This window comes from Buteo buteo, chromosome 3, assembly GCF_964188355.1.
Source record: "Buteo buteo chromosome 3, bButBut1.hap1.1, whole genome shotgun sequence".
Taxonomy (NCBI): Eukaryota; Metazoa; Chordata; class Aves; order Accipitriformes; family Accipitridae; genus Buteo; species Buteo buteo.
The window spans coordinates 12,671,456-12,695,673 of NC_134173.1; the positions used below are offsets into that span (position 1 = coordinate 12,671,456).

Consider the following 24,218-nt stretch of genomic DNA (forward strand, 5'->3'; position numbering starts at 1 on the left):
AATGCTGGCTGCTAAAAAGTAGCAGAGCCCTGTAGGGAAGCAGCAAAAACTTGTGCGTCAGCACTGAAAATGATGGAAGATTGATAATTACTGCTTGTGTCTCAGCTCCACTCAGCAGACTAGCATATCCAAACTGTAATCTGGCCACAGATCTACTGTTGTATTTACAATGTGTTGGAATAAAAATTCCCAGTTTCAAATAATTGATTATTGGAAATACGTGTGATGCAAGGAGTTGATTATGATAGCCAAAATGCATGCTTTTAAAGGCAAATTCGGGGTAATTGGAGATTCTGAAGGGAAATAAGAAGTGATGTACTCTAGTCTTGTCTACTTTTGAGGAATCTGTAAAGCCAGGTTATGACCCTGCAAAGTGAACAACAACCAAAGTATAAAGTCAGTGCTGGCATCTAGATCTACTCATGAATTTTCAGTCTAAATGTTTTTCTAAAAAAAAAAAAAAAAAAAAAGTTTAGTTCACAACACACTTCATAACAAAGAAAACCTTATTTTTGCAAAAAAAAAAAAAATCTCTGATTCCAAGGAAATAATGGCTTCCTGTCTTAAATACTTCCCTTAATTTTGCTTTCTACAGGAAGACAAAGAAAGAAAGAAACCTTTTAGACAGAAACCTGCAAATTATGTCCAAAGTACTAGACTTGAGAGGAGCGGGTGGAAAGGGTGCAGAAAGGCAGGGAGATGTGCCTCAGCTCTTGACCTGTGCTGTGGTCCCCACTGTCCCTGGAGGTGATGTGCAGAGCTGGGCTGCTCAGCTTCTGAGTCTGCCCGAGGAGCTCTTTGGAGAAAGCCTCGGTGTCTCCTACGGACTAAAGAAGAAAGAAAAAAAAGCAAAACCAAAAAAAAAAAGCAATTTTTCACGGGACTGATCTGCTACTGAAAACTCTCCGTGCCATTTGCTAGAACTCCTGGCTTCTGCGTTGCTGCAGGCAGAGTGGGCTCTGTAATGGCCTGGCTCAAGGGCCCTCTGGATGCGCCTGCCTGCAGCGTGAGGGATGCTGAGGTCTGCTGTGCACGGTGCACTGCTGCACCGTGTCAGCCAAGGTTTAAGCGGCAGAAATAGCAGGTGGAGTTCATCTATTTCACAGTAACTGAGAATAATCACTCCATTGTTCATGGGCTTCCTCCCTCCCCCTTTCCTTTCGTGTTGGAGCAGATGGCATAAAAGAGAAGTTGGTCTGAGAAACAGCATCTCTGCAGCGGTGTAAGGATGGAGACTGGGCTTTAAGTATCATAGGCCCTGATTTAGCAAGGTACTTACGCACTTGTGCAGCTCAAGTACAAGAAGCCCCATTGACTTCAAAAGAATGACTCACAAGCTTAAATTTATGTACATGATCAAATACCTTGTTGAAATGAGGCCATGGAAAGCATTCGTTTTTAAAAAAAGCTAGGATGAATTTAATTGAAGACACGCATTTCCTTTCAACATCAATTTTTTTCCCTATTGTACTTCTTTTAATGACCACATAAAGTAACTGAACAATCGTGTAGAATCTGTTTGTATATCCTCAGGAACCCGTAAAGTATTTTCACAAATATAAAAGTGCAGATGGAGCCTAAGAAAGGGTGTGGAGTCCATAGGCTGCACAAGATGAAACTGGACTCCTAATGCTGCTGGAGTCAGAAATGATAGCAACAGACCCTAAAGGCTGCCTGTCAATCTCAGATGCAGATGGTACTTCTTCCAACTGGCCTTTGTGTCAGTTCCTTCAGCCATTTTAGTGACAACACGGCTCCCTAGAGGGCAGATCCTGTTGCTTTGCAGCCTGGATTCATACCCAGGGCACTGTGGACTGTACGATCTCCGCTCAAAGTAGGTTTTTTTAATGCTAATACATTGTCTCTTCTTGCCCTATCCCAGCCCCCCCCCCATACAAAGAGAGATGGTTGTTTTCTTTCTGATTTCAAATGTTCTAATTTATCAAAGGAATAACCATTAATTGTCTGAAAGATTCACTTTTGTTATGCATGCCAAAGGTATATATAAAATACCTGCTAATAAAATTTGTTGATGACCTTGTAATTGGTAGCATGATTAATAACGGTGACACTGCAGTCATACAAAGCAGTTTCACAAGCTAGGCCTGTTCAAAAAAACGCATGCACATAGAACTACATGTTAGATCTCCCAGCTTTGCACAACGCATGCAACTTACAGAATGCAAGAATGCTGTGAAAAGCTGTGACACTGAAAATGATTTAGGGATTAGTGGACCAATGGTTTAATGTGAGCTTCCAGTGTGAGGCTATAAGCAGAAAGGTCCCATGTCATCTTTAGATGTATAAGCAAGGAAGTAGCAAGCAAATGTGTAAAGATGTAATGTTCTTTTTATGACACTGGAGAAACTAATTCTAGAATATCTAATTGTCATATTACTGCCTATATTTTAAAAAGGAAACAGCCAGACACAAAGTGATAATAATAGAAATACACGTTAAGAGGAAAAAAAACCCAAAACACTCAAATAAAAAATAAAAACAAAAAACAAAAAACCAACCGAAACTCTGTTTTGCTTATTACACTTGAGCTTGTGGCATGAGTAACTTAACAGGGAATAAACGTGTGATTAAGGGACACCTTAACTTAGAGAAAACCTGTAACAAAACCAAAAACAATGACGACAAATTACAGTCAAATTCAAATGAGAAATAAAGCACAATTTCTTCAGCACTTACAGCAATTAACCTTTCACACAGGGGGAGTGGGTTCTCCAACTTTGGATGTTTTCAGATCAAACCTGAATGTCTTTCTAGACAATAAAATTTAGTCAAACACAAGAGGCTCAGTACAGAGCAAATTAGAAAAAAAACTATGCACTTTGTTTTATGTAGAAGGTCAGACTAGCTGAGCTTAAGGCTTTTTCTGGGCTCAAAGTCTACAAGAAGTACAGTTTAAGTCTGAAAAATGTCATTGTGAGGTCAGACATTTATTGTGTTTCCATGATGTCATGGAAATTTGTTCAGTCTGCAAATTAAAATATATTCTTCCTGGCTGTCAATACTGCAAAACTATCTTAGGTTCTGAAAGTCAAATTTGGTTCTTTAGTTGGAGGTATGATTGATTATCCGATCTAAAATCTGCCTTGAAAGTATGTATTGGAGAAACATCATTCTCTTCAGATTATGTCCTCATAATGCCACTGTCTGCACGAATATAAGTAAATGCAGCATTTGGCTCTGTATTTTGAGCTTACTTCACAGTCATCATTCACCCCAGGAGCACGGATTTTAAGAGTAGGGAGCAAGCAAAACTTAATTTTTGTTCCTACAAGAGTACATTTGCCTACAAGGACGCCCTGCTCCTCAGTAAGAAATTGCAGTTTTCATGTAGCTAGATTTTCACAGCAGACCTACACATCAAGTTCAATGTGCTGTGTACTTCATCAAGAGATACTGAAATGGAATAGTGTTGAATGAAAGCACTGAACTATGTATTTGACTTACCTAGCATACCTTCTGCATATATGCAGAGTGAAATGCGTAAGACAGTTTCTAGCACTTCTACTTCAGACTATTCAAAGCCCCATATAAGCTGTCTTGTAAAAGCACTAGCTTAAAATTGGACCACCCAGAACAGATAAATTATTACTGTTCTTTCAACTATACACAATTATGTCTAAGTATTAGACACAGTATTTAAACTAGATGAGAAATCAGGGCAACGCTGTAAATCTATTGATTGAGAAGAATAGGAACTGCCTGAATGGCATTGCTTCAAAAAGCTGATCTAGTACCCAAGAAGAAAATTTAAACACCAGGGAAAAGCCTTCTGAATGCCAATAGAATTCTATCATATTAAGGAGTTTTACAGACCAATGCCAAATAAATTAGCCTATGATCATGTATGCAAAGGGTCCGTCTTAAAAAAAGCACATAAAAAATAAACCCCATCACATTACATGAAAATAAACTTCTTTCATTTAGTATAGGTGGTGTTATGGACTTGCCTTTTTTCCCCACAGAGGGTTAACAAGAAAAGAAGGAAAAATGGTAAAATATGAAACTTGTTCTTTGGCTTCATCTTTCACATTCCTGTATCATACTACAGCAGAAACTAATGAACTTGCTCATCTTTGAAAGCCCTTTTGCATGCTTCTTCCTTCACCCTTAACTCTGATCCTTGTAGATCTTCCCTTATGTGTGTGCCAATTTTACTGGTATAATATGTGGACTTTTATTAGTTGTGTTCTGATGATTTCTACTGAGAGATACTTAAAGCTTATACAAGTCAAAAACTATTTTATCACTTCTGAAGAAAACTAATAGGGCAGAGTCACTGAATGATAAGAGAGAGAGACCACTGAATTTATTTAATAATCCATGTCCATTTCACAAAAATGGCCTGTGTAATCTTTTTAAAAATAATAACCTGTTCATTTCAGACCTTGCACAATGCTTCTCTTTGTCCCTTGTAAGTCTCTCAAATGTCTTATTTTAAAGGAATATATAGTACTCCCGGAAGACATTTTCCCATTTCTATTCTCTTCAACTCCTGTGAGCCCTTGTTCTGTGTGATAAGGCAATCTCCTTCGGGATCTGAGCTGTGTAGTTTCGCACCACGAGTGACAAGGACTCGACTTGAATAACTGCTGTGCGCAGGTTGTAATTATGTCAGCTGGAGTGTTGAACAAGGGGACTGATTAATGTGAGCCCCAGCCCAGGCACAGTCCCTATCAAAACCTTCGTGCAGGCCAGCAGTGGGGATGGGTTAAAGCAGAAAGACAAAACATGCTGTATCGTCCATGATAGATGAATTGCTCCAACAGTCTTCAGGCAGATGTTCCAGGACAGTATAATATACAATTACTCTGCCTTATCACCTTCCCAGGGACAATAAAGCTTCCTCCTTCTATAGCTCATGTGAGTGAAGGCAAAATTAGTTTTACTTTTACAACACTGACTCACTTATCATGTTGCCTTGATTGTGCTTTTACAGCTAAAGAAAACATATATTCCACTCTTAAACTAAAAAAAAAGAAACAACCACCTAAAAAAACCCTGCACTTCTCACCTTTTATATAAACCCAAATGATTCCTTTGAATCTATTTTGCATCATAGTAATACAGTCCTTAAAGGGCTAATTCAGTACGTTATTCTAGGGAACACAACTAACTTTAGAACAACTGGACCTATTCATATGCTTAATGTTATAAGTACGTATACAAAGGTACATTACTGAATCAAGGCAGAATGCATAGATAATAAAAAATACATAGGTTTTGTACAAGGGATGCCTATGTGCGTAACATGCCCTTAGTGACTATTTTAACTAAGCACTCATTCTAAAAATACCACAGCACTCTTGTAAAACAATTCTTTGAGAAGTCATTAATCCCCATACTTCTTTAAAGGCCACAAGAGTTTACTGTATAACTATTATAAATAACCCAAGTATTTTCCAAAAAGTAAACATAAATTAAATAAATAATGGAAATTTAGGAAGAAAACTATATGTATGTATCTGTTTTCTTTTTGTTATCAGATGTATACAGATTTATTTTTGTTTTTTTGCTGCTGGGATGGCAGTAGTCAGAATGTTCCAGGGCTACTTCCAAGAGTTTACGGAACAGCAGCTTACTAACATGAAGTGAATGGCAAGAGCAGAATATAGCTCATAATATCCTGATATCCTTTCTTTCTAAATACTGGGTAGTTATAGATCAAGAAGCTGTGCTTTAAAGAAAAGAGTCTAAATAGTTCCACTAGCATTCCAAGATGCATTGCTTTCAGTACTACCCTTTCTTCAGCTATATAACAATGACACGATCTCAAAAACCAAACCAACAACAAAAAATGCACCCAGAAATGTATTTAGAGAGACACATATTTGAAGGTCAGGTTTAAAAACAAAACCAGAGTAAAACAGTCTGATCCTGACAACACTTAAGACTGCATATATATTTGAAAAATTCTATTTATATGCATTTAGTTCTCATGAAAGGTATTGGATTACTTGTCTTAGAAATGAGAGATGAGATTTTCTAAGGAGACTATGGGAATTAGGCACTGACATTGCACTTCAACTGAATGCAGGCTCCCAGCTGTTCAAGTTAAACAGTATCACAGTCTTGGCAACAGTAAAATTTCACCATAAGGGTACAGGCTTTCCTATACTACTATGGTGAAACGCAATCCTATGTTTATGATGCAAAAACTGGCTCCAAGAAAGCTGGTATGTTCCCACTGCATAGGATAGTGACTTTAGAGGACAGCACAACAGAATGATGTTATGCCACTCACTGCGTGGAGGAACAAGAGGAAAATCAGTTTCGGCCTCAGAAAAATTACACTCTAAACATTAAAAAGGATATGATAATCAGAAAATGGGCAAAAAGAGTAGCGATAGGTTTGGGAGGCAGTAAAATGGGGTAGAAATAAGCTTCTGTCTTGATTAGGTGCACCATCGGGCATGGCAGTACTAGAAGGCAACCTAGTCTGTCCTCCATAACCATTCAAATTCTCAATATAATTAGTGGAGATAAGAAAGAACTAACATAGGTTTCAAGATTTGCTTAAATTAGGTGTCTACTCTTTCTAAAGAAAGTATAGGTACTCAATATGAAACATCAGGAGCTCTTGTGCACTCAGGAAAAGAACACCAGTGTCCTTGACTTTCTAGAAATTAAGGCACTATCCTAGGAAGTAGAACTCCTGAGTTTTGGGCTGCCCTTATCTTGAGGAGGGCTGAATCCTGTTCTTCTGTGTCCCAGGAAGGTGTATTAGCTGGCACGGAATATCCTGCACGTACCCTTTCTTCTTGAAACTCTGCCAATGGACAGTGAGGAACCGCCAGGGGCCAACAGCAGACCTAATCCCCATTTTCAGAATTGTTCTTCTGTTTTCAGTTATGTTCCCCGTATAACTTTCCTAGCAAATCCAAAGAATAGGCTCCCAAACCCCTGTTCTGTGCCCTCTCAGCTGAGAATCCTGAACAATAACTAGAGTCAGGCTCCGGACAGCACTGCTGTTATTAATTAAATGAATCCTGACTTGTCTGGTATTCAGGCCTCTAACATATACCCAAGAATACAGGAAGGTGTACCAAAAGTCTTGAGGCAGAAGATACCCATCTCCCCAGGATAGAGACATCTGAGCATGCCTCAGTGATTTCACTTAGCTGTGCAAGAACTTGCAAACTCAACAGAGAAGGAACTGAAAAATAGAAACTCCTTTAGCAGTAGCTGCTTTTGGATTTACAAGGTTTGTGGCGTGATTTAGGGGATTGGGATCCTCTCTGCAAAGTTGAGCAGAAACTAGAAGTATCTGGGTACTTGATCCCACAATCTACTTGCCTAGTTTAACTTTTTTACTGTTCAGGATACAAAGTCTTGTGAAAGGTGCTGCCAACTCCCTGCCTTCCCATTTCTCTTCTAAGTAGTAAGTACTTCATGACAGGTGGAGAATCATCGCTTCACTAAGGACATGGAGGTGATGTGATTAACATCAGTGGGGCCAGGACTTTATCCACTATCTTTATTTTTGTTTTATAGTATTGACCACATGACAGTACACACTATCCAGCCAGTGAGAGCTGAGTCCCAACTGAGCTATGGAGCAGAAAGGCTTAGATGGAGAGGGGCTTAGTTATAATCCTTTCTGTTACAGTACTCCTGCCATGCTACTGGTGAACTGAAACTAAAAATGGGCACTTCAGAGCAGGGGGAAAAAAAAAAAATTCTTCTGATATTATGTTGTACTGTTCTGAGCGAAAAGAGATCCAAACTTGAAGGAAGCCAGGAACAGATGTGGGTGGAAAAGAACTCAGCTAGAGCAAACAAATTCTATATTTGCCTTTCAGAATACACTTCTGCAACCTAGAGCACCAATAGAGCTAGCATCACCCAGTACTGTACACTCATCTCTCACCTCTTGCACCACCACCAGGCAACACACAGCAGTTCCCAAAAGCTGCAGTCACCAGCCTTGATCGGGCTGATTGCCTGACTTGATGTTGCTGCATTTATTTAAAAAGAATGGATAGCAACCACCTGCTTTGCCCTTGCAAGAGCTCAGATTTAGGTCTTCTTTCTCTGGTCTGACAGAGACTTGAACAAACCTGGTACAAATTCCTTTATCTTTAAAACCTTTCTTCTACTTAAAAGTATTTTTATTGCTCCTCAAAATGACTAGATTTTAGCATACAAAAATCAATCAGCCAAATACCGTATAAGATGACTGTGCTGTAATTTATTAGTGCTGATCAAAATCTTAAAGGCTGAGTAATTAAAATTCAAATTAAAATGTGATGAAAGTCACATTTAGTCACCTAAATGAAGAGGCTGAATTCCAAATAGGTACAGAGCCACTGGACCCTATGTGAGATGAGAATTCGTGATGCTCAGTATCACCAGAAACACGTAAAAGAACTTAGTATTTGCTTTTTTTCCTCATGTAAATACATATATCTAGATCTATGCATTATGCCACAATTTGTCAGTAAATGACCTAAAGAAAACAGAAGAAATGCCAAAGAAAGCACTTGTGGAATAATCTCTCCATAATGGGAAGCTTCTTCCTATTCACTGACTGAATAAGAAATGCCAGTGCTCTTAATCTCAGGGGTACAAATCTCTCCCAAATAATCTCTTTTCTAAAGAAAAAGAGAGATAGCTGGGTGTTCTCTTTCCTTAAAAACACCTTTCAAGTTTTAACTTTTAAACTGACCTGTCCTGACAACTTGCAAAAACCAGTTAATTTGGGACCCCAAAAGATTGATACATGAGCGCTGTACCAACGGAAGCATGGTTTCCTACGCATTCTTGCCCTGTTCATTACATCTCCCGATGCAGTCACAGCAGCTCCCCAACATGTCCTTCAAGATACTCCCATCAGGCAAGAAAAACCAGCTCTGCTGGGTGGGGAGGCTGGAACAACACACTAGCTGGGTGTAAGAGAGAGGAATGCATGACAGCTGAATTTTGCCTGCCTGTTCCTCACTGATTTTTTTTTTTTTTTTTCCTCTCCTCTCCTCATCCACCTCTTTCAGGAAACATGTAGAAACTTAAATTACCTCAGCAACTACTACGGGGTGTCAGTTTTGACTGAAACTGGCCAACAGCTTAAAAAGTTATTAAAGAAACTGACAGAAGATGGATGGATGGGCTGGTACAAGTCTCAGAATAAGTTAGGGACATCAGGCTAAAAATCAATCCTCGTCAACTGATTTATAAAAATTGCCTTTTTGAACTGAAGACACATCTATTTCCTGAAAAGAAAACAAATTACTAATGGCTTTTTATATGTTAAAATACCCATAGCGGATATCTCCAAAATTTGCTAATGGAAATGGTTCTCTGTATTTTACCAAGAGCTTGTTAACAAAAAGATGTATGAAATACCGCATTTTTCTCATGGAAAATCATCAGAATTTAAGAATTCATTTTGATAATCACAATAACTTTTAGAACTTCAAAATGATTTTAAGTATTGTTTGCCCTGTAGACTGTGCATGCAAAAATTCAACAGAAATGTTTTGAGGAAGCTCAGTATGGGAAGACATTCCACATGGGATTTCTAGCAGAACAAATTATGTCCTCGACTACAGCTGTTAGAGAGAATCCATAATTATCTTGAATAGGGATTGAAGGAGAGTGCACTGAAGTTACAAATATAAAGCTGTAAATACTATATTTTAAGGGGTACCAGCAATATCACAATGAACTAGTAGGATGATGTTCAGGCAATCTATGATGTCACCAGAACCACTTGATGTATTTATAGGATTATAACACAAACAATTTTACAATATTAAGAACTGCAGAGTTTCTAGTTGTGTGTTTTTTAAATGATATCATCACTAAAAATACAAGAAGATAGCAATGCTGAAGGACATCAGAAGTGTTACTTTAAAGCGTTATTTAAAAATAGGCATATATGCGTATGGACTTATATTCTAGGAATCATGGTGAGCTGGGCAGTTTGCCTAAATGGAAGGAAAACCAAACCAGAACTGGACTGGAGGTCAGCTGCCCTGAGGTACAGAGAAACCTGCAGCTGTGTTACCAGTCCTGGAAGCACCAGGGAGATCTGGGCAGTCTGAGAGTCAAAAGTCACTTTGCAACCTCCTCTTTACTTCAGGAAGAGTAACCAACTTGCTCTCAGGCTATGAACAGCAGCAGCTATTTCCTATCCCTTTCAGTTCCCACTACCTTCCTATTTCAGTTCATTTACAGAAGGAGGTGAGGAAGTATCGAGGAAAGTCTCCACTGCAATTCCCCAGCCCACGGGAGTGGGAGAAAGGACAGGAGCGTTGCACCAGCCTGTTTCTCCCAGCACACTAAGCCTCAGCACGTACAGCCTGTGAGGGGAAGATGAGGAGTGCCGTACAGACCTCATCTTTCCTCTGAGGATGTAAAATGAGAAGCAATAGCTTTCACCCAAGGCATCCAAGAATGCAGAACAGTCTTTTTCATATATATTTTGGATTCTGTTTTTTCCCCTTAATTATTTTTCCATTATTAAAAGAACACATTTAAAAAGAAATTAAAGAACAAAATTCAGGTACATGTAGTATGCAACAGGTTAAAGACAAAAGCTAAACAAACAAACCTAATATAATAAATAAATTCAATGAATGTTACTATCACCACTTTTAATTTTTTTAATAGATGGAAAGGAAACCGGAAACTAAAATGCTAACTGACCACTACCTGGCATGTGTAATATCTTTGAGACTTTTTAAAAGTGTTTTTAACAAAAAAAAAAAAAAAAAAAAAAAAAGAACAATGATAACACCAGGGCAGCACTCCATCACTTGCAATAACAAAACTGTGGGCTTATGTTCTGGCTTTTATAAAGCAAGTCCCTAAGAAATCTCAGCAATAACTACACCTGTTATTCAGACCTAAACAGGCCTAGCAAAACCACAAAGACCATCCCAATCAGGGACAAAACAGTTGTAAGAAGCAACTTAATAAGTTACTTGGAAAATAGGCTCCTCTTCAGACTGTCTCTCTGTAAGTAAAGCCTCAAGTGAAATGCAACCCTGATCCATGACTTATGAGAATAGAGTATCATACAAGGGAGCCCGCAAAATGGTTTCAGGGAAGGCGAGCTGTTGTATACCAAATGGCCTGTCCTCCCTACGCCGCGTTTTCCTACCGGGAACACAGCGCCTTCTCCCAGCAGCTCAGGAAAGAGAAAAGGTGACTGACGGTATGGAGAGCTGCAAGGCACGCACAAACCTTGAGACAAGCTCTCCTTGCTCCTGCCAAGGCTTTTACTGGCCAAAACTAAACAGCAGTTTTGAACCTACGGGTTGTGAAGCAACATCCTAGGAACTCCGAGTTCCCAAATCTCTGATGCCTCTGTCTCCAAAGCAGATTGTCTAGAGCACTCAAGACCTCAGAGGTGGGCTTTCAGTCTGTAGGGGTTCCCCACCACACTGGGGAGAGGGTGGCCGGGAGCACCAGCCTCCCAAAACCAGGTGCAGGCTCTGCCCCAGAGCCTCAGTCCTACCATATTGCATTGTGGCCCCTGGAAAACACCCTCCAGCCCCACTGCAAAGGCGCCGGCCTGGCGCATCGAGCCCATGACTTCCACTTTTGAGGCAGGGAGCCTTGTGGTGGAGGCAGAGTCTTCAGCACCTGTGTTGCCAAAGTGCCCCAATGTACCGGTCCAGGGGAATTTGGGCGGAAACTGTCACAGAGACAAGGGCAACTCTCCTGGAATGTGCAAGCGATTTAATTTAGCTTCAATAAATCAGGAGTTTCTAACAAAGCCATATTTATTTGGAAAATTGCTCACCAATTCTAATGCATTAGAAGTATCTAAGTAGCAAGTTTTCTCAAACAGAAAAGCTCCGTTTTTTTCCTCTCTTTCCTACCTTTACTTTCTATTCAACAGTGCTTTTCTTCCTCTCATTTTCATCAGCCTTTAAAGGGAAAAAGACCTTTCCCTTTCTCCCCCTTGCACTAGGCTACACCTCTTTTCTGGAACCACTTCTGAACTGAATTCGTTTTCTGTCCCTTCCCAACATTTTAACCTGTTTTGTATGTCGCGTATGAAGAATGAAAAGGGAAGGTTGTCACAAAGACAGCATTAATACAGAAACCTTTTTACATGGTAGTAGCCATATTGCCTGGAGAATAAACCACATGTAACACAACAAGGCAGTGTCTATTAATCTCATCTTGAAGGCCTGTAGCACTACCAAAATATTTTCAGATTGCAAACTACCAGCCAGGTAGTTAGCTGGTAGTTAGCAATAATAATTCCTTGTAGATTTGACCACCCCCAAAGATAGCTTTGGCCCTTTTATAATGACTGGATTGGGGATTAAGGAATGGTAAAAGAAACAAACATGTTTATTTTTTATTCTGTGTTAACAGGGAGGAGCGAAGAAAACATATATAGTCACTTTAGCCTTTTTTTAAATTACTTTTTACCTAAAAGGGTCATATTAATTAAGCTACGATGCCCATGATTATTTTTAGATGAAATTATTCCAACAAATGAAAGTTTATTTGTAGACATAAAAGATCTTCACTGTACATTTTTATCAGAAGCACTGTAAGAACAGGAAATTACAAGTCTTTTTTGTTACTAAAAGCTATATTAAGACCACAGCCTTGCCATTCATCCTGAGGTTAGTACTAAAATTTTATTTACTATCAAAATACAACCTACTTAAGATTATTTTAGTTCGAAATGTATGCTGGCGTTCCAGATTTATAAACATTAATTAACTATGTATTAAATATAAATATAGGCATATTTATTATAACTTATTTATGCTCCTTAGAAAGAGGAATAGATAAGACAGTGATGATTGCACGTCATAGCCAGAAAGAAGCATGAGGATAGGGAGAAGATAAAAAGTGATAATAGAAGACATTAGTTACATTAATCTGTCCACTGCATGAAGTGGTTTGGGGTTAAGTGTGTTGGACTCAGATTCAAAAAAAAAAAGAGCATCAGTACAGCAGGGGAGAGGCTGCTTAAGAAGTTTAGGGACAAAGCCCAAATTGAACAGCAAGGGGGAGACAGTAACTACCAAAAGAAATCAGGAACCTGAGAATGTTTTTGCAGAACTTAAATCAAAGTGTGAACAAACTGATAGAGTGCTGAGCTAGGGTCACGACAGGCTGCAACAGAGAGAAGCTGTCAAAAGTTAAAACTACATAGAAATTATTACATTGATATCAAAATGGCTGCATGTCTCAGTAACATTAAACTCAGTGGTCACCCCTGAGTAATTTAGCACGGCATTTAGGCTTAAATACATCACTTAAAAGTTGTATTTCAAAGGACTCAACACAAAATGAGGCTAGCATAGTATTATCAATGCTTGCAATTGCATGACTGGTTTAAAGATACTTTGGTGGATCCTTAAAGTGCCCAGTCCACTGGTTCAGTGTTAGCATCGGAATCACAGATTCACTGGATTAAAAAGGCAATTTTTAATTCCTCTTACTTAGAGTGGCCACAGGAAAAAAATTGGAAAGCAGAAATAAATAAATAAATAGAAATAGGAAAAAAAAAAAAACCAAAAGAAGCTTGAGTTACCAATGCTCATGGAATTATTGATGGATTTCTATATCATAAGGAGTAAGTATTATTCATTAAAATAAATAAAAATCCATATTACCCTTCTACCAAATAGAGTGCATTTACTATGCTATTAATTAAAAATATGGAAAGCAAAGGACTTCACAAAGTGACTATACTATTGCATGCTGTGCAAAAGCCTCTTAACAGGGTAATTTCATCGTGGACCATAGTCATCAAGTCTACATACACCAATATATTTGTGTGTGCGTGTACATATATGTCTTTTTTTTAAGAAACAATCATGTTTTCTAATAAGCATACATTCTCTTAAGCAGTCCATGCAGTGACATTGGCATCTGGCAGGGAGGACAGGGAGAGCTAAAAGAGAGGGAGTTTAAGTTCTTTTGTACGGTGCCACCAACACGATTCTCCAAAATTGCAGAGACAGGATTTCTCAGTCAGTGCAGACAGCATGCACATCTCTCAGCAAGGGCCATATCATTATTTTTGTGCTCTCTGGTCCTACAAATTTCTGAATGTTAGGAGCTACATCTGGAGTCAAGTTTCTTGGTTAACATGATAGCTGATCTGTATTTTGCACTATCACATTGCATATTTTTATTCTGAGTTTACCACATGAACTATTTGCTATAACTTAGGTGAATATAAAAAGTTTTATTAAGCAACAGAAACATGATAAAGGGAATAATACCAACCACTGTTTTGCATGTCACGTATTCACTAGAATAATTAAAGTGTTTTTGTGGCTATATCTAAATTTTATCTCAGATTATTTTTCTTTTATAGACTTAAATGCTACAGCATATTTCATTCCAGATTAATAGAAATATTACCAAATATTTTATCTGAATGTTTATTAAAAACTAAGGGCTGAATAATATTCTGAGGAGTTTGCATCTGGGAACTATGCCCATGCACTGACAGAATTTCTCTCCAAGCTTCTATCTTCATTTGTTTATAAGTCTGCTAGCACAAAGCACTGGATATCCTCAACTCCTGCTGCTGATCACAACAGAAGCTTAAGTGCTTCCTGAAGGCTCAGTTTGCTCTATTACATGGAAGCATTATTGTCCTTAGCAATTTCTTATTAGTACAAAGCATATGCACTTTTTTTCCCTAATTCTGCCTTTTTGATATATACAAAAAAGTGTTTTTCCATAGTGCAGTGGTGGTTGCCACTTGGAGTCCTCATCAGCCTAATGTTCCATACAGTTGCATAACCTAGTTATTTCCCACACATGCATATTAAATTTCACTGGTTACAAAGAGCATATTAATGTTAACGTTTTAATGATAAATACACTGTTTCATCATTTTATGTAGAAGTTGCCTTAACAGCCTTTCAGTTTTGCTATGAATAAGTACATATTGTTACCTCAGCATTTAAAGTAGTCCCTAGTTATCCTTGATATAAGGAGGGAATAGTGCACAGCTGATGAAATCATACCAAGACAACTAAAGGTTATTAAATTCACCAAAATATACAGAGAGAAAACACTTACTTTGCACATTCTTATGACTTAGGTGCAAATCCTAGAGTGTATTATAAACTGGTCTTTACAACCTATGAACAGATACTATAAGTCAGAGGGAAATAGGAACTCCCTAGGGATGCTGTCCAAAAAAAGAAAAGTAGCCCCTGTGGAGTCACTCCCCCTAAGTCATGCTGCTGCTGCTGCTGAAAATATGCAATGAATCCTTCTGCAGTTGGAATTTCAGATGCCATAATCCCTTACAGAATGTTGTCTAATTATTTTATTATGCATAATAAATGTAAAATATTTATTTTAGTTTACATAATTATATTAAAAATGTATGCTATTTATTCTCAGTCTTGTAAGACATCCTTCACAAGTCATGTACTTTATAGAAAGGTGCATTTACGGAATTAATGCTGTTGTGCTGGCCTCGCTGTTTGTTTTATACAGCTTCTAAACCCTCTTATCTATGGCTGCAGAACATCACCAATCCCCTGGACGTTGTCCTCCATTCCCTCCTTCCCCTCACCCCCATGGGTACTCTATGAAAAATGAACCATACAATGGAATCCCAGAGAAACGAGGGTCATTTTGTTTAATTACAGCACAGGGATGGCACAAAGTACATTAACATTATACCTGTCCCACACTCTCTCGGTCAAAGTTGTAGCAATAGCGTTTCTGTATCACAAAACTGTGCCAGTGCTCCTCCTGAGCCCTGAACTCCAACAAATTTGACTATGCGAGAAAAGCAGGGCTCTGCCTTTTGCCCCCCTCCACTGCAAAACAATGTAATGCAGATCCATTTTATACTGAAACATCCCCCTCACACACACCATGAACATAAATTATTACTTGCCTGAGAAGCTCTGATAGTTACATGGAAAGTCAGTACCAATGGGAGTTGAATTTAAAGCCTAACATATGACTAAAATGAGATTCCTAATTCTTTACTTTGGATGCATGCACAAAAACAGTTCAGTTTGTGAAAATGCTGTATGTCTGCTTCTTTCATTGACATCATCCGACTTATGGGAGTTCAGCACTTCTGAAATCAGGTTAAATACAGGTGCCTAAATATGCTGCAGGTTTAGAAAGTCTGGCCACAGACTGCACAACCGACAGATTTAGAAATCAGTTGAAGTTCACAGGCGTTGTTTGGTTTCAGGAGCTTATATGGCTCTTCACCACTGACTATGCCCATTACCAAATGCAAACAGCATCATTGTCAGTATAACTCTAGGATTGTGTAATCTGGAAAGTTCAGCCACATAACACATCTTTTTTAAATGACTAAGAAATATATAATAAGTGTTGCATATGTAATGGTGGTGTAGGGCCCTATGAGACCAATTCTGTATTATAAAATTAAGTTGAACATTAATTAGGACTGAATGAATATTTTTGTATGACAAAGTGCAGTGACTTAAGAATGAAGAGACATGCTATGTGATTTGAAAAAGTAAATGCAAAGGAAAATTGTGCATATTTTTATCTAAATAGGGCAAACCTAAAGTGAAAACAGAAATGTGAAAAAATATAACCAAAACATTTAACAAGCAAATTTTTATATTTACAAATATATATATTTTTCTTCCTTCCAAAGGAATTAGATTTTAAAAACTAGACTGAAAATACAATTTCAAATTATAATCAATATTAGAAGTCGCATACTGCTACACAGAAAAGCAGATGTTCATTTCTTTGTTATCAATATACAAAAGATTTAGACAAAAAAAATCAAGCCGTCACAGTACAAAAAGTAGATATGGAAGGTAACATTTTTGCAAGAATATTTAAGTACCACCCTAAACATAGATTATAAAAGCAACTTGGTAATATAAAGTGAGCAAAATTTCCCATTTTCTTTTGGGGAATATGAACATTATTAAGAATATATAATTTGTGAGCTAAAAACTGCTAGCTTAGTTTATTATTCACTTCAGAAAACCACATCCAATTCATGCCTTTTCCTAGTTAAAAAAAGAATTTCTCATGCTGTGGTTTATACAGGGAATAAATTCCCTTTTCTGGTCCATGCAGCCAAAATCATTCTTTTTCCCCATAGTATCTTGCAGCCTATCTCACTTCAGTTTTTGCTGCTAAATGGGGGGGGGGAAGAGTTCTAAGTGCCTGCCCAGTCACAGGTGATCCAGATTTTCATAACAGTTCCTAAATTCAGATTAATTTCTTTTAATTGCCTTTCTGTACTTCCAGGCAGGGTTAGCTAGCCTTTCACTCACTAGACTGGCAAGAGTTTTTGCAGGATGATTGTTCACAATTTCCTCCTGAGGAATTAAAAAGCTTGAAATCAGGAATCTCTATGAACCCTCTGAGCGCTGATGAGCTGAGCAGGAATAATTAAAATACCTTGTATTTAGAAACTCTTTTAATTCAAGCATCTCAAACTACTTGATAGAGAGATCATTTCACCTACCAGTGAAAGGAGACTTTATGGTAGCACTAACAATACTCTACTCCATATCCGTACACAAAATGAGGAATATTCACCTCACTGAAACTACAAGGGTCATTAAAGAGTCTGCAGTTGCCAAGCAACACTAAACAGCAACATCTGAAATAGTCTGGATGAACTTAGAGTGCAAGGGCTGAGCTGAAAGCACCACAGTGAGAACTCGAGCACTAGACATGGGGGTGAATTTTATCACTAGGGTCAGCAGATTTTAAAATCTTGATTTTATGTTTTCTGTAGGTGACACTCACAAGAGTACACATGTTCTGCTGAACTGGTGCAAAGGACATTATTTACAGAGTTGCTAATACCTTTCCATGAAAAGACGTAGTACTGGGTGAGTTGACAAGGAGGAAACGTGATTCCCTTATAATTATATTTTAAAACAAAAAAAAAAAAAAGAGAAAAAAAAAATGAGAGGTGGATAGAGAACAAAAAATGCACTTGCCAACAAGGCTGGCTAATATCCCAGGACTGTGGAAACTGGCAGGCACAAGCTGGACTGCTGGACTAATAAATACAGCAGCCCCTCTACTGACTCCTCTGCAGCTACACCGAGTGCCTCACTGCCTCTATGAACTTGCAGCAGCAGCACAGCTCTGATTCCTGCACCCCTGCCAGATGTTTTTCAGCTGAGCTCAGAACAAATTTCCTGCAGAATCAAAGCTTCATCAGCTGGTATCTGTAGAGATCAGCCTCCAAAGATTAGGTCAAAATTGGCCTGCAAGGGATGGAAACTAATGTCCTATTACCATGAAACATTTCTTTTTCAATAATATAGAAGCATGGGATGCTCAGAGATTTCTTGTTAATCCTGATAAAATAAGCTATATGTTTGCTTCTTCTCTAATAACCTCCAAAATAATAAAATACTAGTAAAAACCTTGTCAGTTCTTGGAATTTCTATCCCATACAGAAAACTGTCCATCTAAAGAAAAATGATCTCCCATTCTTCACTAAACAGAGCATTAAAGTTACTTGTTTTGTCATACTCAGTGAGGGAATTGCATCCACTCACTGCGTGTGTATAACAAACCCCAAACTGCAAACTGATCCACATCTACAACGCTCCCAGTCTCCAGGGTCTTCAAGCCAGGAATTCAAACCCACTGTAACCCACCTCTCATTACATAGTTCTGTAATAAGACTATTCCTTCTAATTGGGATGATTCATTAAAGAGGATGACCACAAGATTAAGCCTCCTCAAACATGTAGCACCAAAGAGAGCACTCCTTTTTACCTTCATTGCAGCACATCATGTCATGCTATTGCGTATATGCTCTTACTTCACTCAACACAGACCTTTAAATGTAACCACTCTGACAAACACAAAATCACCTCTCTTTCTTAGATGACTTACTGAAGCTGACAGAAATGCTTCTATGTAAAAAAAAAAAAAAAAAAGAAAAAAAAAGAAAAAAAAAGAAAAAAGCAGGGGGACCCTTAACGTAGCAGCACAGAAATGGAAGCTCTCCCCCAAGGTTATCAAATTCAGTTCTCTGCAGTTCTAGGCAATAATTTAATGAGTGCTCAATAGAGAAGAGTTCACAGAACATTTACGTCACATGCACAAACCAATGCAACAAAAATGTTTGTACAGAAACTGCATGATCACTGCAGAAGCTTTCTGTACAGGAGCTTTCAGTAAAGTAGCTCGTAAATAGTGTGAAACCAGGTATTATGAGAGCAGCTAGGCTTTGTTACATATTCTTGTTTTAGGAAACTACATTAAAACTTACAGTAAAAGAACATTACAGTTGTATGCTCAGCATTAAAAGAAAATAAAAAATGCTATAGTGGTATAATCAAATGTTTAACTTTCTCCTCTTGCATGCATGCATCACAGCACATGCATCTAATTACATAATCATATGCCATTTATCAAATATAATACTGATTTTTTAAAAAACTTTTTGAACATCAACTCTTGCAAATTGCTCATGAAAAACTTCTACAGATTCCTTTATAGTACACATAGACTAGCCATCTCACTGCAAGGTTTTAAAAGTATTCAAGATTGTAGAAGTATGTTTAAGAAGAGTAAAGAATAATTTAAGAAGCACTATAAGATCATTTAAGAAGTGGTCTATAATGAACAAAAGACACATGGGATGAGCACCAGAAGGAATCTTAACCGTCCATTCATGTGATTTTTGAGAATTTAATCCACTGCCCTAAGGTTTTAGTGGTGCGACATGGGAGACTTTGCCATGCAACTAACCCTATGGCCAAATCTCATCCAAATACCCTGGCTGGCAAGGAGAAGGAAAACTGGAGCAGAAAAACAAGACTCTGCAGCACTGTAACTAGTTCCAGTTGCTTCTCATTCTAATAAGTGTCTGGTGAGTATTTAGACTGCTAAGCCTTTTAGGGGACTTTTCCTTTCTTGGTGAAATGGTTGCAACTCAACCGAGAAAAATTTCAAAACTGCAACTGATTTGAAAAGGCGATGCAGATAAGCAGCCTCACCATGGAGAATTCTAACAGACACTAGAGCAGCTGTGAAACAAACACTCAACATTAGCACTGCAGTGTTACCACTAAAAGGTTTCCCATCATTTGTTTTTCTTTATAAAGTAATACCTAAATACTGAAGACTAAGTTTTTAAATTTAGCTCTTAATTTAATATGCAATTACTGCTGCCCTGATGGTGTTTTAATGGCAATATATTTTTATTGGTGACTTCAAATGAACCTCGTCTGATCACCTTAACCCTTCTCTCATCATGCTTTAGTTAATGACTCATTACCTGTAGTCACACCAGGGACATCTGTAAGGCTTTTCTCCAGTATGGACACGCTTATGTCGTGTCAGATGTGATTGCGTCGTGGAAGCAAAGTTACACTCATCACATTTGAATGGTTTCTCTCCTAGAAGGTGACAAGAGAAGATGTGCGTTATCAGTTTTCATCAACAGAAAAGGAAGACAAGTCTAAATTTCTGGCATATCCCTTGAGATAGATTTCAGTCCATGTATATAAAACAACCACAAATACAAAATAAATTTCCAAATACGTGTATTAATTGCAAACTGCTATTCTCACTATGACACATATACACATCAGTAGCCAACTGACCTCCCATGTCGGTGTTACACACCAGCAAAAAGGAGGAGAAAGAACCACACTGAAACAGAGTAACCATGTAACTGGGCCTTCTTTCATGAAAATATCATCACCAGGTGACGGGCATTCCTCACCCTACACCTGTTGAATTTGGGCCCGTGAACAGCCCTGAAAGCAACACTGGTGGAGACAGAAGGCGAGAAATCAGTCTGAAGCTTGTATTCAGTGCCTGCTCAGAAAGGAGCATCTCCAGAAGGAAAGCGTCTTTGTTTTTGTTCCTGGTCCTGGATTTTTCATCTTATCCATTAAATAACACACATAAACCAGGACTGAGAACATGAACCAGAACTCAGCGCTCCATTCCCCCTCTCTTGCCTGCTATCCTTCTGCCCTTGTGAATCTTTTCTGAACAGTGGGCCAATTTCAGCAGAGGGACTTGAATAGTTAATGAAAAAAAAAAACCCAAAACAACCACCAAACCTAGACTAGAACAATATCTTTTCAGAAGACTAAAATTCAGTCTGCTGAATGTGCAACTGCACTGAAAATTTCTGGAGGACTACTAATCGAAGATAGATAAAAATCTCTAGCTTATAAATTATTATGTGAAAAGGCTACTTTTTGTTGCAGCAGAAGGGTCCACCCCTTAAAAGACACTAAGACAAAATCTCATGACAGATACACATACTGCAACGCCTAGCTAAAACACCTGCATCCCATTTTTCCAACTGGTTGCTCCAGAAATATTCTGTGTGGCTTACAGGCACATGTAATTACCATTTAGGGAGGAAACAGGTTTCTTTTTGTATGCAGAAGACAAAAGGCAGCTCCTAACTTAGGTGATCTTGACTGCATTGTGCAAGCCTTCGGAAGTATTTATCCGAAAGACTACATAAGGAATCAACATCCCTAACTTAAGAAGTCTGAATAAAAGTGCTAGGGATGGACCCCTACCTTGTAGACTGTTCAGAGGTCTTGAATAGGCAGTTTCAAAATTGAACCCTAAGCCTCTTAGCTGGTACAATTTGCAGTTTTTCAGACTGGCAGGAGACGCACCACCAGCAGAAGACACATCAGTAGCAAAAGGCCACTCTCCCAAGCGGCTGTGCCTCCAAGCCAGATTTTTCAAGCTTGCTTAAAGTGTAAGACACTCAAGACTTCCAAAGAGACTTTGCCAGAGTTCTGAGAAGAAAGAGAAATCTGCATTTTTCATTCCTGGAGACTCTTGGGTTGTTTTTTTTTTTCCTCCCAAGTGGAAAAGAAATGCAAGGTCCTCAGGCCTGAAAAGCCTGTAATGCTGTACGGAAGGACAACAGAGCAGCTTCTGAAAGCTCCATAAAGAGTTGGAATAATTGCTTTCAGCAGCTGCTGGAGAGAATACCAGCCACTATTTTTCATTTATTGTTTCATGGGACAAGGAAAGGTGAAGGGGCAGGACACAATGCGGAATCCTCTATGCTGGACAAATTGAGACTGCTAGAAAGTATGTCTTTCCTGCCCCAAATGGGGTTTTCTTGTCAGACACTGACTCTCTGCTCTGGAGAAGCTGATTCTCCCAGCAGCTTGAATGGTACTGGCTGCTGCTTCAATTAAACTCTCTGGGAGGCCATAGACTCCCTAGCAACGTAACCTGTTCTTGAACTGAAGATTTCCTGTGCCTGATTTATTTTATCTTCTAGTATTAAAGAAGATAGCAACATTTTCAAGCCTAAGTAGTAAAGCCACAGGTATTTTAGATAACATACATACTTATTTTAACTGCTTTCATTTAAAATGCATTAGAACCTTGCCAACTTGCCCCCTTGTAAAAAAAAAAAAAAAAAAAAGGCAGATCTGAACTGAATGGAGATTTTTAGTTTGCCATTCAGGGGAGGATGGATCAGGTAAAGGTCTGCTGTTGTGCTGGGGCAGGGCCAGTGGGGCTGACAGATGAGCGAGGGCCGTGGAAGCCAGGAGGGCTTGCAAATTCCATCGTGAGCAAAAGAAAAATGATAATCCTTGCCCACTGCCCCAGGAAGTTTCTCCTTAGGAAATCCTTGTGGCTAACTGCTCCTGTCAAGTGGACTATGTGTAAATCTCACCTGACAGAAAATACATCACAGCAGCACCGCACAACAAAAGCCAACTAAACTGGGAGGAAAAAAGACAGCCTAGCATGGCCTGTAATTCTTAGCAGCTGCATGTGGGAAAAAGTATTTATTTTTGTGGAAAATTAACCAGGTTGATAAGTACAGTTGAAAAAATCTAACAGAAGACTACGTATTTCTTTGGGTTGGGGGGTGTTGAAGACTGTATTAGCTGTAGCAGCAGTACTTTTATTTATTTGTTTATTTATTTAAGTTTTCTACAGACCTACTCATGTAAGTATTTTTTGTCTCCTTATCTTTGGACCAGAATGTGCCAGCCTTTGTGTCCCAATTTTCCTTCCGCCTCACATTTCAAGCAATAAACTTAATTTTATTTTTATACCGGCTGCTATTAAATATTCCAGAAGGATCCTCCCTCACTCCTAGTAAAGAATTTAATTCATACAAAATTAAAATAACACAAATCAAGAAAGCAATACTGACAGCATTTTTTAAACAACACTATGTAATAAATATAAAATAGTGTATCCAGAAATATGTAATGACAAAGTCTACATATTTAAAGATTAATAAAGGTAAAAAAAACCAAACCAACCTCCCCCAGCCACCTTACTATTATAAAAGACTTGTCTGTGCCTCACCATCTCTAACTATATCAATAACAAACCCCACAAAAAAGAAGGATAGGTGCCCCCAAATGACCCAATGGTCAACAAGCTCCATGGGGGGAAAAAAACAGGAAGGACACAAGTTCCAAGATCAAGGACCTACTATCTTTGGGGGGTGGGGGGGGGGGGCGGTATTTTGTTTTTAACACAAACACTTTCAAAAAGCTGCTTCCTAACCACAGGACCACAAAAGAAGAAATGATTTTGTTTTTTTGACAATACTGCAAGCAACTTCTGAAATGCATCAGTTGTTTACAGTACCTGACATGGAAAATTTTAGCTCCAACAATCAATGTTTCAGAAAGCAACTGATAAAAGGGTCAGATCATGGGGTGCACCAGTCTGTACGAAAGCAGTTATTAAGCCTGCTGCTAACCAGTTAGCCTCGTCAGCTCTATCCATTTTGCTCTTCTTAAACCATCACGACTAAGGCTTTCTTTTCCTCTTGCCTCTCCAAATTCTGCACTGATTTCTTTTAGCATCTATCTTAGCTTTTCTCCCCACCCTAAATTACAACTTTCTTTTGCTTTTCTTCTTCCTTTTTTCTCTGATTTTACCTCTTTTGAGTTCTCTGTCTTTGATGATGAGCTTTTTAGGACACAGAGCATACCTTACTGCAATCATAAATTTCTCTGTGCAGTTATGTACTTAACGCGTACTTTTTAAAGGAAAAGTGAAATAACACAATAACAAAACCTATAAATCTCAGTGATAGATGTTGATTTGTGGATGGCAAAGTGAAATTTTTAATCATGACTGTCCAGACAATTTCTACCTACAGATTACATACAGCATTTTTATGAACATGCTACTGAGGATCTAGCTTTCATATAAATTAAAGAAAAAAATAAAAATCTCATAGTGCCTTCAATTTGGAAGTCTTGAGCAACTAATCAGAATCTTCGTAAGAT

The 24,218-nt window shown here is 38.4% G+C and overlaps 1 protein-coding gene across 2 annotated transcripts in view; it reads right to left on the bottom strand.

The window, feature by feature from the left end:
* ZNF407 (zinc finger protein 407) overlaps positions 1–24,218 on the bottom strand; it is a 356,342-nt gene that overhangs the window by 110,420 nt on the left and 221,704 nt on the right. For both annotated transcript variants that reach the window (XM_075022872.1, XM_075022873.1), the window contains exon 7: positions 20,237–20,357. In XM_075022872.1, coding sequence (XP_074878973.1) covers positions 20,237–20,357 — 121 coding nt within the window. The remainder of the gene's footprint in view (positions 1–20,236; positions 20,358–24,218) is intronic.